The following is an 11,214-nucleotide window of genomic DNA, read 5'->3' as shown; positions in this document are numbered from 1 at the left end:
AAATTATCCTCCTCGTTCGGCAAGGAGGGACCCTCTCGGCTTTCCCCGGTCCCATTTGTTACCGATGGGCTGGCGCTCCGTGAAATGAATAAATATTTATACGTGTAGGGAAATCACACTGGGATTACTTGACGTTCACTGTTCCAGGATCCATCCAAGGGTGGAATTGCCACCCCTTCCCCATTTCACCACCCCCTCCCACCCACCCCCAACCCCTCTCAAATGCATCTGTTTTCACAGGTGAAGTGTTCCATGCTCATCACTCTTATGATCCTCCGTAATAAGGAGGGGTGGAATATCGGGGTCCAGAATGAGCACCTTTTCGCAACGTTTGCAAACTTGGGCGTTTTGAAACAACTCCGGACCTCGGAGGCGATTTTACTCCAACTGGAGAAGGAGTTCCGGGCTGGAACTGGCTCACTTTGATGGCACTCGTCCGTCGTTAAAAACTGTTTTCGAACTCAGGGCCCCTCTGCTTGGTGTGTGTGTGTGTGTCTCAAGTCTCTCTGTCCGTCGGGATCCACTCCTTGATCGCTCTGGGAAAGCAATTCTCTGCCCAGCTGAGAGATCGGAGTGACGTCCGTGAGTCGTGGGGCCCTTTTGCAAAACTCGGGTTTGCTTGGCCCAATGTCTGGTCGCGAGAAGCCAACATTTGCTCAAGGGGAAAATGTCCTGTTGCAATCGGATGGAGTCGCCAGGCGGTACTTGATTAGTCCTGAGGCTGGCGCGTTGGCCGGTCGGGATTTCTCAACCAGAGGAGAGCTGGTCTCTACATGGACAAGGAGGGGTTAAAAGAGAGGAAGGGGGAAGATTGGGAGCACACCATACACTCCCCCCCCTTCCCCGAGGGAGACAGTCTGGAGTTGAGTCCCGTTCTAAACTCCCCAGCATGCGACTGAGCTGGCCATGCGCAAAACTTCCGTTATCATCCGGCACAACGAAGAGCTCAGCAAGCCTCAGGGATACGCCAGGAGGGGTTAGGAGATACTTCCAAAAGAGGCTGGGCAGGGAGGTGGGGTGGGGGTGGGACAGAGGGGGGGGGGTTAAGGTGGAAAAAAGAAGAACAAAAGGAATAAGTACAGAAGCTGCGGCGACAGACCAAGGCATGCAAAAGAAACACACAAGGAGTAGAGGGTGTGTGTGTGTAGGATATTCCATTAGGGGACAGGAAATCATGTGCGGGAAGCAAGAGGAGCGGTCAGCCCTGGGGATAGATGTTCCTCTGGCCGGCCATTCCTGCAGGAATGGGATACAGGTAGTCCTTGACTTACAACCACATCTGAGGACGGAACGTACGTTGCTAAGCGAGGGGATTTTGCGACGTTCGTTTTTTGCCCCCTTCTACGACTCTCCTTGCCGCGGTTGTTAAGTGAATCGCCACACCTGTTAAATTAGTAACACCGTTGTTCAGTGAACATGTCTTCTCCGTCGACCTGGCTGGTCAGAACGGTCGCAAAAGGGGATCGCGTGACCAGGACATTGCCACCGTCATAAATACGAGTCGGTGGCCAAGTATCCGAATGTAAACCGTGTGACGACCCCTGGGGATGCTGCAACGGTCATCAGTGTGAATCATGGTTGTGAGTCCCCCCCCCTTTTTTCCCCCAGCCGTTGTAAGTCGAGGACTAAATGTACTTGGCCGTCGAAGTTCACGGGAGCTCTCCGAGGTCCTGGGCCAGCCTTCCCAACCTGGAGGATTGCCTGGCGAGGGTCGGTTTCAACTCCCAGGGTTCCCCGCCAGGGCGCGCGGCCGGAGGAATTCTGGGAAACGAAGTCCGCTATCGTACTTCTCCCCCGGGTGGCGCAAAGCTCCATCCGCTGAGCTTTCTGAGCTGGGCGGCCAAAGGACTTTGAAGAAGGAGATCGATGCTGAGGCAGTTTTGGGGGGGGGGGGGGGGCACCAGCCAAACGGAAGCAGAAAGGTGGGGAGCAGATGCCGAGGAGTTGGGGGGGAGGGCAGGAAGGAAAAACGGAGAAGGGGGAGGGAAGGACAAGGAGCGAAGGAGGGAGAGACAGAGGTGGAGCAGAGAAATAGAGAAGGCAGAAGAGTTAAAAGAGAGTTAAAAGCGTACGGCAGCTGCCCCTAACACAGAGGTGGATTCCTACCAGTTTAGACTGGTTCGTCCGAACTGGTAGTGGTTTGCCAGCCTGGGTCGCCGGAACCGGCAGTGACTCAGGCCTGCCACGCCCCCGAACCAGTTCCCCAGTTGGCACGGCATGGGTTTTCCTCCATTTTTAAAAATTTTCTGCAAGTGTGCAGAACTATTTATGCACATCTGCGCACAGGCGCAGAGCGCGTGTGTTGCACGAGCAAAGCAAGCACACGCAAACAAAATTGTGCGTGCACCGAACGGACATTAATGCCGGTAGCAACCCACCGCTGCCCTAACCTTTCAATGGGGCTGGGCTTCCCACAATGTTACAGTTCGTGAAGGATGAAAGGGATTGCTTGCTTTTCGAATTAGATGTGGTTTGCCTTTGGACAGGAGACCACAAGGAAATCCCAATCAGTTTGGACAGGAGACCAGGAGGAAATTCCCAGTTTAGATTGGGAAGTCAAAGACCCCTCCGGGAAGCCAGCGTGGGCATGGCCAACCACTTCTGGAGTGCTGTTAAGAAAACTCTAAAAACTCAAGTCAAGTGCAGCTCAAAGACTTTATTACGTCCGACATATCTGGAGGGCGCCGCATTGGGGAAGACCCTCCTCCGAGAATACCATTCTTTCTTCTCTCCTGCTGTCTTTAGAGGTCCCTTGAGTGAGATGCTCCCTGTTACACACCTCCCATCCCAGCAGTTTTGCTTTCTAAGTCAATGTTTCTCAGCCGTGGAAGATGTATGGCAGTGGTGAAATTCATTTTTTTCCCCTACCGGTTCTCTGGGTGTGGCTTGGTGGGCGTGGCTTGATGGAGAGGGGTCATGTGACTGGGTGGGCATGGCCAACTTAAAAAAAAACTTTTTAAAGCTTTTTTTAACAACTGGATCGCCTTAAAAAAAAGTTTTTTAAAAAGTTCCAATGTAAACCGGTAGTTAGAAAATGCTAAAAAAAAGTTTTTAAAAAGTTCCAATTAGCTGTTGAACAATCAGCGGTGTCATGCGACCATCAGAACTTTTAAAAAACTTTTTAAAGCATTTTTTTAACTACTGGATCTTTTTTAGAAAAGTAAAAAAAAAAGTTCCGATGATCAGCTATGCCGCGCGATCGTTGGAACTTTTTAAAACTTTTAAAAGCATTTTTTAACTAACGGTTCTAATGGTTGGAACTTTTAAAAACTTTTTAAAGCATTTTTTAATTAATGGTTATCCCAAACTGGTAGTTAAAAAATGCTTTAAAAAGTTCTTAAAACGTTCTGATTGTCACACAGCTGATCGTTGGAACTGCAATAACCTTTTTAAGCATTTTTTAACTATCGGTTTGGGATAACCGTTAATTAGAAAATGCTTTAAAAAGTTTTTAAAAGTTCCAACCATCACCCAGCACAGCTGATCGTCGGAACTTTTTTTTAAACTTAAAAGTTGTTTTTACTTAAACAGTTTTTTAAAAGTTCCGACGATCAGCTGTGTGACAATCAGCATTTTTTAACTACCGGGTGAACCAGTAGCATTTTTGCTACTGATTCAGGCAAACTGGACTGAACCGGTAGCATTTCACCCCCTGATGTATGGACTCCACTCCCAGGCCGTTACCTGGTTTTACGTGAGTGGATTATTCGTGCCTCTGAAGATTTACAAAAATATAAATCTAAAATAAACCAGGCAGGCAAAAGGGGAGAGAAAGAATGAGATCTGTAACATCTGGGAAAAATGAGGAGCCATGTTTGCAACTAATCGGGGCAGGGAATGGCAGGGTTATTAGCTCCTCCTGTTGAATTTCTGCCTGATGCACGTCCGTTATTCCGTTCCTTGCTTTTAGCCTTGATGGTTTTAAAGATGGGCCTGCAGGCAGACCTCGATTTCTGGTTGTCCTACCTTGACTGAGAAGCTGTAAGTTGCGGACTTCCTCCCGGACCTGAAGCTGCAGCACCTGTTGGAGGACTTCCTGCCGCTGAGACTCCTGGATAATCCCCATGCGCTGCAGCTTCTCCCCGTTCAACCGCAAGAGAGCCCGGCCTGCCAAAAGGGAAGCAAAAGAATGGCTCTTCACACAAGTATTCCGCCCTGCTCAAAGAAAGCTCTTGTTGTTTGGGATAGTAGTGGATGAGGCTGTGGGTTCAAGTCCCACCTCAGGCATGAAAGTCAATTGGGTGACTTTGGGCCAATCCCCAGGAGACGGTGAGTTCTAGTCCCGCCTTAGACATGAAAGCTGACTGGGTTAGTTTGGGCCAATCCCCAGGAGACGGTGAGTTCTAGTCCCGCCTTAGACATGAAATCTGACTGGCTTAGTTTGGGCCAACCACCAGGAGATGGTGAGTTCTAGTCCCGCCTTAGACCTGAAAGCTGACTGGGTTAGTTTGGGCCAACCACCAGGAGACGGTGAGTTCTAGTCCCGCCTTAGACATGAAAGCTGACTGGGTTAGTTCGGGCCAATCCCCAGGAGACGGTGAGTTCTAGTCCCGCCTTAGACATGAAAGCTGACTGGGTTAGTTTGGGCCAATCCCCAGGAGACGGTGAGTTCTAGTCCCGCCTTAGACATGAAATCTGACTGGCTTAGTTTGGGCCAATCACCAGGAGATGGTGAGTTCTAGTCCTGCCTTAGCCATGAAAGCCAGCTGGGTGGATCAATCCCCAGGAGACGGTGAGTTCTAGTCCCGCCTTAGACATGAAAGCTGACTGGGTTAGTTTGGGCCAATCCCCAGGAGACGGTGAGTTCTAGTCCCGCCTTAGACATGAAATCTGACTGGCTTAGTTTGGGCCAACCACCAGGAGACGGTGAGTTCTAGTCCCGCCTTAGACATGAAAGCTGACTGGGTTTGTTTGGGCCAATCCCCAGGAGACGGTGAGTTCTAGTCCCGCCTTAGACATGAAATCTGACTGGCTTTGTTTGGGCCAACCACCAGGAGACGGTGAGTTCTAGTCCCGCCTTAGACATGAAAGCTGACTGGGTTTGTTTGGGCCAATCCCCAGGAGACGGTGAGTTCTAGTCCCGCCTTAGACATGGAAACTGACTGGATGACTTTGGGCCAATCCCAGGAGACGGTGAGTTCTAGTCCCACCTTAGCCATGAAAGCTGACTGGGTTAGTTTGGGCCAATCCCCAGGAGACGGTGAGTTCTAGTCCCGCCTTAGCCATGAAAGCTGACTGGGTTAGTTTGGGCCAATCCCCAGGAGACGGTGAGTTCTAGTCCCGCCTTAGACATGAAAGCTGACTGGGTTAGTTTGGGCCAATTCCCAGGAGACGGTGAGTTCTAGTCCCGCCTTAGACATGAAATCTGACTGGCTTAGTTTGGGCCAACCACCAGGAGACGGTGAGTTCTAGTCCCGCCTTAGACATGAGAGCTGACTGGGTTAGTTTGGGCCAATCCCCAGGACACTGATTTATTTATTTTCATCAGTTTACATGTACATTTCTAAGCAACATCCCAACATGTAGTTTGCTTCATTGCAGTTTTGATCATGTGACCATGGGGACGCTGCATTGGTCATAAGTCTGAGAAACGTCCATACGTCACTTTTTGCAGTGCCATTGCAACTTTGAACGGTCCCTAATGAACGGTGGTAAATCAGAGGGTTATCTGTGTTTTGAAAAGCCAATGTGAAATCTCTTTGGAACGGTTCAACAGCTTATTCTTGATAGACTTTTGCTCTGGAGAACGGTCTGCCTTTTCTGACCTAGGCTTCCCCCAAAAGGACGAGGCAGAGTCCTGGTCCCTGCAAAACCCCTTTTATTAAACAAATGTGAATTCCTCTCATTCACCTTCAGCAAAGGCCTGGCAAACTGTCTTTCAAAGGAGTATTTATGACCACAGACCTTATCTATCTTGGAAAGCTGCCATGTCAATATTTCCCAAATGAGGTGCTGTGCGAGGAAAGATTGGGCACAGAGTCTCTGAGATTCACGGACAGATCTTCACACTCCTGAAATGACCGAACTAATTGTTTCCTGCAAAAGCCCCCTCCCCTTTCTCTCCTCTTTTATTTCCTATGGGAGGCGCCATTCACCATCCACCTGTGGCTTTACTCCCAAGTCGACCCTGATTTCTGAGCTGTCCTTTTCTTCTGGCAGCTCTGCGCATGCGCACACTGGGAACAGGCTCCAGCTGTTCCTCTGCCTCACTGATGTCTGACTCTGAAGGCAGCTGATAACTGTCGGATGGCCCTGGCCCCATTTCTGCCTCCAACACAGAGCCCTCATCCGAGCCTTTCCCAGACTCCAGGACTGGCCCATGTTCCTCCCCAACCTTCTCACTATCTGAATCTGCTGCCAGCTCCGCTGGCTACTGGCAAGCCAGATAACTGCCCTACCATATTCAATAATGGAGCCCTATCCAGACAAATGGCTTACGATGGAATTCATTTCCTAAGGCCAGATTCCCCAAGCTTTTATCTTGCATCCAAACTCATTTTGTGGGATTGCCTTGGCAGACGGAGGCCATCTCCCGCGCGTCCCCCAAGGAAGGCTTCGGAGTTTCCCATCGTGCCTCGCTCCTTGTAGCTAGAGGCCATTGGAAGCGCGGCCTTATAACATCCCCCACTTTCCACTCCCTGTGTGTCCAATCGAAGAAGCTTTCTTTATTTCCAGCCAAAAGAATTGAGTGAGTGGTTCCATTGTTATTATTGTGATCCCTTGGGCCATGAAGTGCTTGTTCTTCGTGAATGCAGGGGGAACATTTTTAAAAATAAAAATAATAATAATGATAAAAACCACTCACACACATACGGACACATAACCAAGGCATTACGCCTCACCGAAAGATTGATTTCTCATCTCCTGCTATATTTGTTTTTTCCTGACATTCTGGAAACCCAGAGAGTTTTACAGTGGGGATATAGAAGGTAGCCTATATTTAATTCTGGGCAGTCCTAACGGAATGAATGAAAACCAGCCAATCAACCGAAATAAAACGGGAAAATCTGGAACAAAACAAGTTGAACTAGAGAGTCATCCTGAGGGCTCTCAGAGAAGGATGAATGGATGGAAACTGACCAAGGAGAGATTCAACCTGGAAATAAGGAGGAATTTCCTGACGGTGAGAGCAATCAACCCATGGAACAGAAGTTGCCTTCGGAAGTTGTGGGAGCTTCATCCCTGGAGGCTTTCAAGAGGAGACTGGACTGCCATTTTTTGGGAAATGGTGTCAGGTCTCCTGCTTGGGTGAAGGGGTTGGACTAGATGACCTACACGGTCCCTTCCAACTCTCTGTTGTTCTATTGTTCTGTTATTCTGATGGGTTGTTTTACTTTGGAACTGTAACGATTCATGCAACATGGCTAACCAGAGAGGAACTAGCCGTATTTGCATTAGATGTGAAGATTGAATAATTTTTAGTGTGTTCATTTGTTTTGCAAATCTATTTTCCAAGGCACCCGAAGGCCAGGCAAGGAAGAATGGAGGGAAACTGAACGAGTAGAGATTCCACCTGGAAATAAGGAGGGATTTTCTGACAGTGAGAACCATCCACCCATGGAGCAGAAGTTGCCTTCAGAAGTTCTGAGCTTCATCACTGGAAGCTTTCAAAAACAGATCTGTCAGAAATGGTGTAGGGCCATGATGGTAAACCTATGACACAGTTCTAGGCTGCATCAACAGAGGGATAGAGTCAAGATCACGTGAAGTGTTAATACCACTTTATAAGGCCTTGGTAAGGCTGCACTTGGAATGCTGCATTCAGTTTTGGTGGCCACGATGTAGAAAAGATGTGGAGACTCTAGAAAGAGTGCAGAGAAGAGCAACAAAGAGGATTAGGGGACTGGAGACTAAAACATAGGAAGAACAGTTGCAGGAACTGGGTATGTCTAGTTTAATAGAAAGAAGGACTAGGGGAGACATGATAGCAGTCTTCCAATATCTCAGGGGTTGCCCCAAAGAAGAGGGAGTCAAGCTATTCTCCAGGGCATCTGAGTGTAGAACAAGAAACAATGGGTGGAAACTAATCAAGGAGAGAAGCAACTTAAAACTGAGGAGAAATTTCCTGACACTTAGAACAATTAATCAGTGGAAGAGAAATTGCCTCCAGAAGTTGTGAATGCCCCAACACTGGAAGTCTTTAAGACGATGTTGGATAGCCATTTGCCTGGAATGGTATAGGGTTTCCTGCCTGTGGAGGGGGTTGGACTAGAAGACCTCCAAGGTCCCTTCCAACTCTGCTATTGTATTGTATTGTATAAACTCTAGAAAGAGTGCAGAGAAGAGCAACAAAGAGGATTAGGGGACTGGAGGTCCTAACGGAATGAATGAAAACCAGCCAATCAACCGAAATAAAACGGGAAAATCTGGAACAAAACAAGTTGAACTAGAGAGTCATCCTGAGGGCTCTCAGAGAAGGATGAATGGATGGAAACTGACCAAGGAGAGATTCAACCTGGAAATAAGGAGGAATTTCCTGACGGTGAGAGCAATCAACCCATGGAACAGAAGTTGCCTTCGGAAGTTGTGGGAGCTTCATCCCTGGAGGCTTTCAAGAGGAGACTGGACTGCCATTTTTTGGGAAATGGTGTCAGGTCTCCTGCTTGGGTGAAGGGGTTGGACTAGATGACCTACACGGTCCCTTCCAACTCTCTGTTGTTCTATTGTTCTGTTATTCTGATGGGTTGTTTTACTTTGGAACTGTAACGATTCATGCAACATGGCTAACCAGAGAGGAACTAGCCGTATTTGCATTAGATGTGAAGATTGAATAATTTTTAGTGTGTTCATTTGTTTTGCAAATCTATTTTCCAAGGCACCCGAAGGCCAGGCAAGGAAGAATGGAGGGAAACTGAACGAGTAGAGATTCCACCTGGAAATAAGGAGGGATTTTCTGACAGTGAGAACCATCCACCCATGGAGCAGAAGTTGCCTTCAGAAGTTCTGAGCTTCATCACTGGAAGCTTTCAAAAACAGATCTGTCAGAAATGGTGTAGGGCCATGATGGTAAACCTATGACACAGTTCTAGGCTGCATCAACAGAGGGATAGAGTCAAGATCACGTGAAGTGTTAATACCACTTTATAAGGCCTTGGTAAGGCTGCACTTGGAATGCTGCATTCAGTTTTGGTGGCCACGATGTAGAAAAGATGTGGAGACTCTAGAAAGAGTGCAGAGAAGAGCAACAAAGAGGATTAGGGGACTGGAGACTAAAACATAGGAAGAACAGTTGCAGGAACTGGGTATGTCTAGTTTAATAGAAAGAAGGACTAGGGGAGACATGATAGCAGTCTTCCAATATCTCAGGGGTTGCCCCAAAGAAGAGGGAGTCAAGCTATTCTCCAGGGCATCTGAGTGTAGAACAAGAAACAATGGGTGGAAACTAATCAAGGAGAGAAGCAACTTAAAACTGAGGAGAAATTTCCTGACACTTAGAACAATTAATCAGTGGAAGAGAAATTGCCTCCAGAAGTTGTGAATGCCCCAACACTGGAAGTCTTTAAGACGATGTTGGATAGCCATTTGCCTGGAATGGTATAGGGTTTCCTGCCTGTGGAGGGGGTTGGACTAGAAGACCTCCAAGGTCCCTTCCAACTCTGCTATTGTATTGTATTGTATAAACTCTAGAAAGAGTGCAGAGAAGAGCAACAAAGAGGATTAGGGGACTGGAGGCTAAAACATATGAAGAACGGTTGCAGGAACTGGGGATGTCTAGTTTAACGAAAAGAAGGACTAGGGGAGACCTGATAGCAGTCTTCCAATATCTCAGAGGTTGCTACAAAGAAGAGGGAGTCAAGCTATTCTCCAAGGCACCTGAGGGCAGAACAACAAGCAATGGGTGGAAACTAATCAAGGAGAGAAGCAACTTAGAACTGAGGAGAAATTTCCTGACAGTGAGAACAATGAACCAGTGGAACAGAAGTTGCCTCTAGAAGTTGTGAATGCCCCAACACTGGAAGTCTTTAAGAAGATGTTGGATAACCATTTGTCTGAACTGGTGTAGGGTTTCCTGCCTAGGCAGGGGGTTGGACTAGAAGACCTCCAAGGTCCCTTCCAACTCTGCTATTGTATTGTATGTGCCGGAAGTGGTAAGCAGAGCCATCTCTCTGGGCATGCAAGCCTTCGCCCACTCCCCTAAGGGTTCTGGCACACCAGCCAGCTGATTTCCACACACAAGGGAGTGCTGGAAACTGGAAGAGGCAGCCGCCCGGTGCACATGTTCTTCCGGTTTCCGGCATGCATATGCGCACCAGCCAGCTGGTCTTCGTTCATGCATGTGCACCAGAAACCGGAACACCAGGTGGCCGGTGTGCACTGGAAACTAGAACAACAGCCGCCTGGCGAACACATGTGCACCGCTCTTCCGATTTCTGGCATGTGCCCACAGTGCCGAAAATCCACACTGGTGCAGGGTCTCCTGCTTGGGTCTGTGGGGATTGGACTAGATGACCTACAAGGTCCCTTCCAGCTCTGTTAGCCTGTATCTGCATCTTGATCTGGCTGAGGATAATAGGATTTACTGGCTGTCCATGGCTTTGCCACTCCCCAGCACGCCCTGACAGATGCCTACCTGTGATGGCGTGGTGTGAGAAGGCCTCCACGTAGATGAGATAATTGTGCGGGCAATGCTTCTTCAGCCATTTGCACACATCCTGCTGGGTCCATAGCACCACCGGCTTGGTCAGGCTCCCTAAGGTAGGACTGGTGTGGTAGATTCCATAGTGCTCATAAGTCCGGCTCTAAAAGCATCACACAGAAGGAAGACAAGAGCAAAGAGAAGCATGACAGAGCATAGAATTCGCAGCCTTACAAAACTGGAATTGTTGAAGAATTTTGCACCAATGTTTATTCCTAAACTTAGCTGATAACCCGGAGCTGCCCAGGTGTTTATTTATCCCAAACCTCCTTCCGTGAATGTCGCAGCAATTTCTAATGTTGGATTTTCCCCCTTACCAGAAGGAGCCCCCTTGTGGAGTACTGTGAAGCTGTTACAATGGCAACGCCAAAGCGCTGTACAGTAGAAGCCATGTTAAGGCAGTACGGTAGGAGCCATTTTAAGGCACAACAGGTTGTATCTTAACAGAACAACGCTCCCCCCCCCACCCACAAGGGGTGTTAGGGGTGTTTTACTCCCCACAGTATTTGTTTCCAAAGAGTGAGTAATCTGTGTACCACGTTTGGTTGAAATTGCTCAAGGCATTCCAGAGTTATGCT

The 11,214-nt window shown here is 48.3% G+C and overlaps 1 protein-coding gene across 1 annotated transcript in view; it reads right to left on the bottom strand.

Moving 5' to 3' along the window:
• Nucleotides 1-270: 270 nt before the first annotated feature.
• The window catches only part of SAMD10 (sterile alpha motif domain containing 10), a 46,704-nt gene continuing 35,760 nt past the window's right edge, over nt 271-11,214 (bottom strand). The window contains exons 3-5 of the mRNA XM_087720846.1: nt 10,571-10,739; nt 3,967-4,107; nt 271-769 (exon numbers count right to left, since the gene is read on the bottom strand). Of these exons, the coding sequence (XP_087576972.1) occupies nt 657-769; nt 3,967-4,107; nt 10,571-10,739 (423 nt within the window). The 3' untranslated portion in view covers nt 271-656. The remainder of the gene's footprint in view (nt 770-3,966; nt 4,108-10,570; nt 10,740-11,214) is intronic.

Source organism: Thamnophis sirtalis, unplaced genomic scaffold, assembly GCF_051295495.1.
Source record: "Thamnophis sirtalis isolate CommonGarterSnake01/CBP01778 unplaced genomic scaffold, rThaSir2_p1.2 scaffold_7, whole genome shotgun sequence".
NCBI classification, from domain to species: Eukaryota; Metazoa; Chordata; class Lepidosauria; order Squamata; family Natricidae; genus Thamnophis; species Thamnophis sirtalis.
Note: the sequence above shows the minus strand (reverse complement) of the source record. Positions and strands in the feature narration are given on the sequence as shown.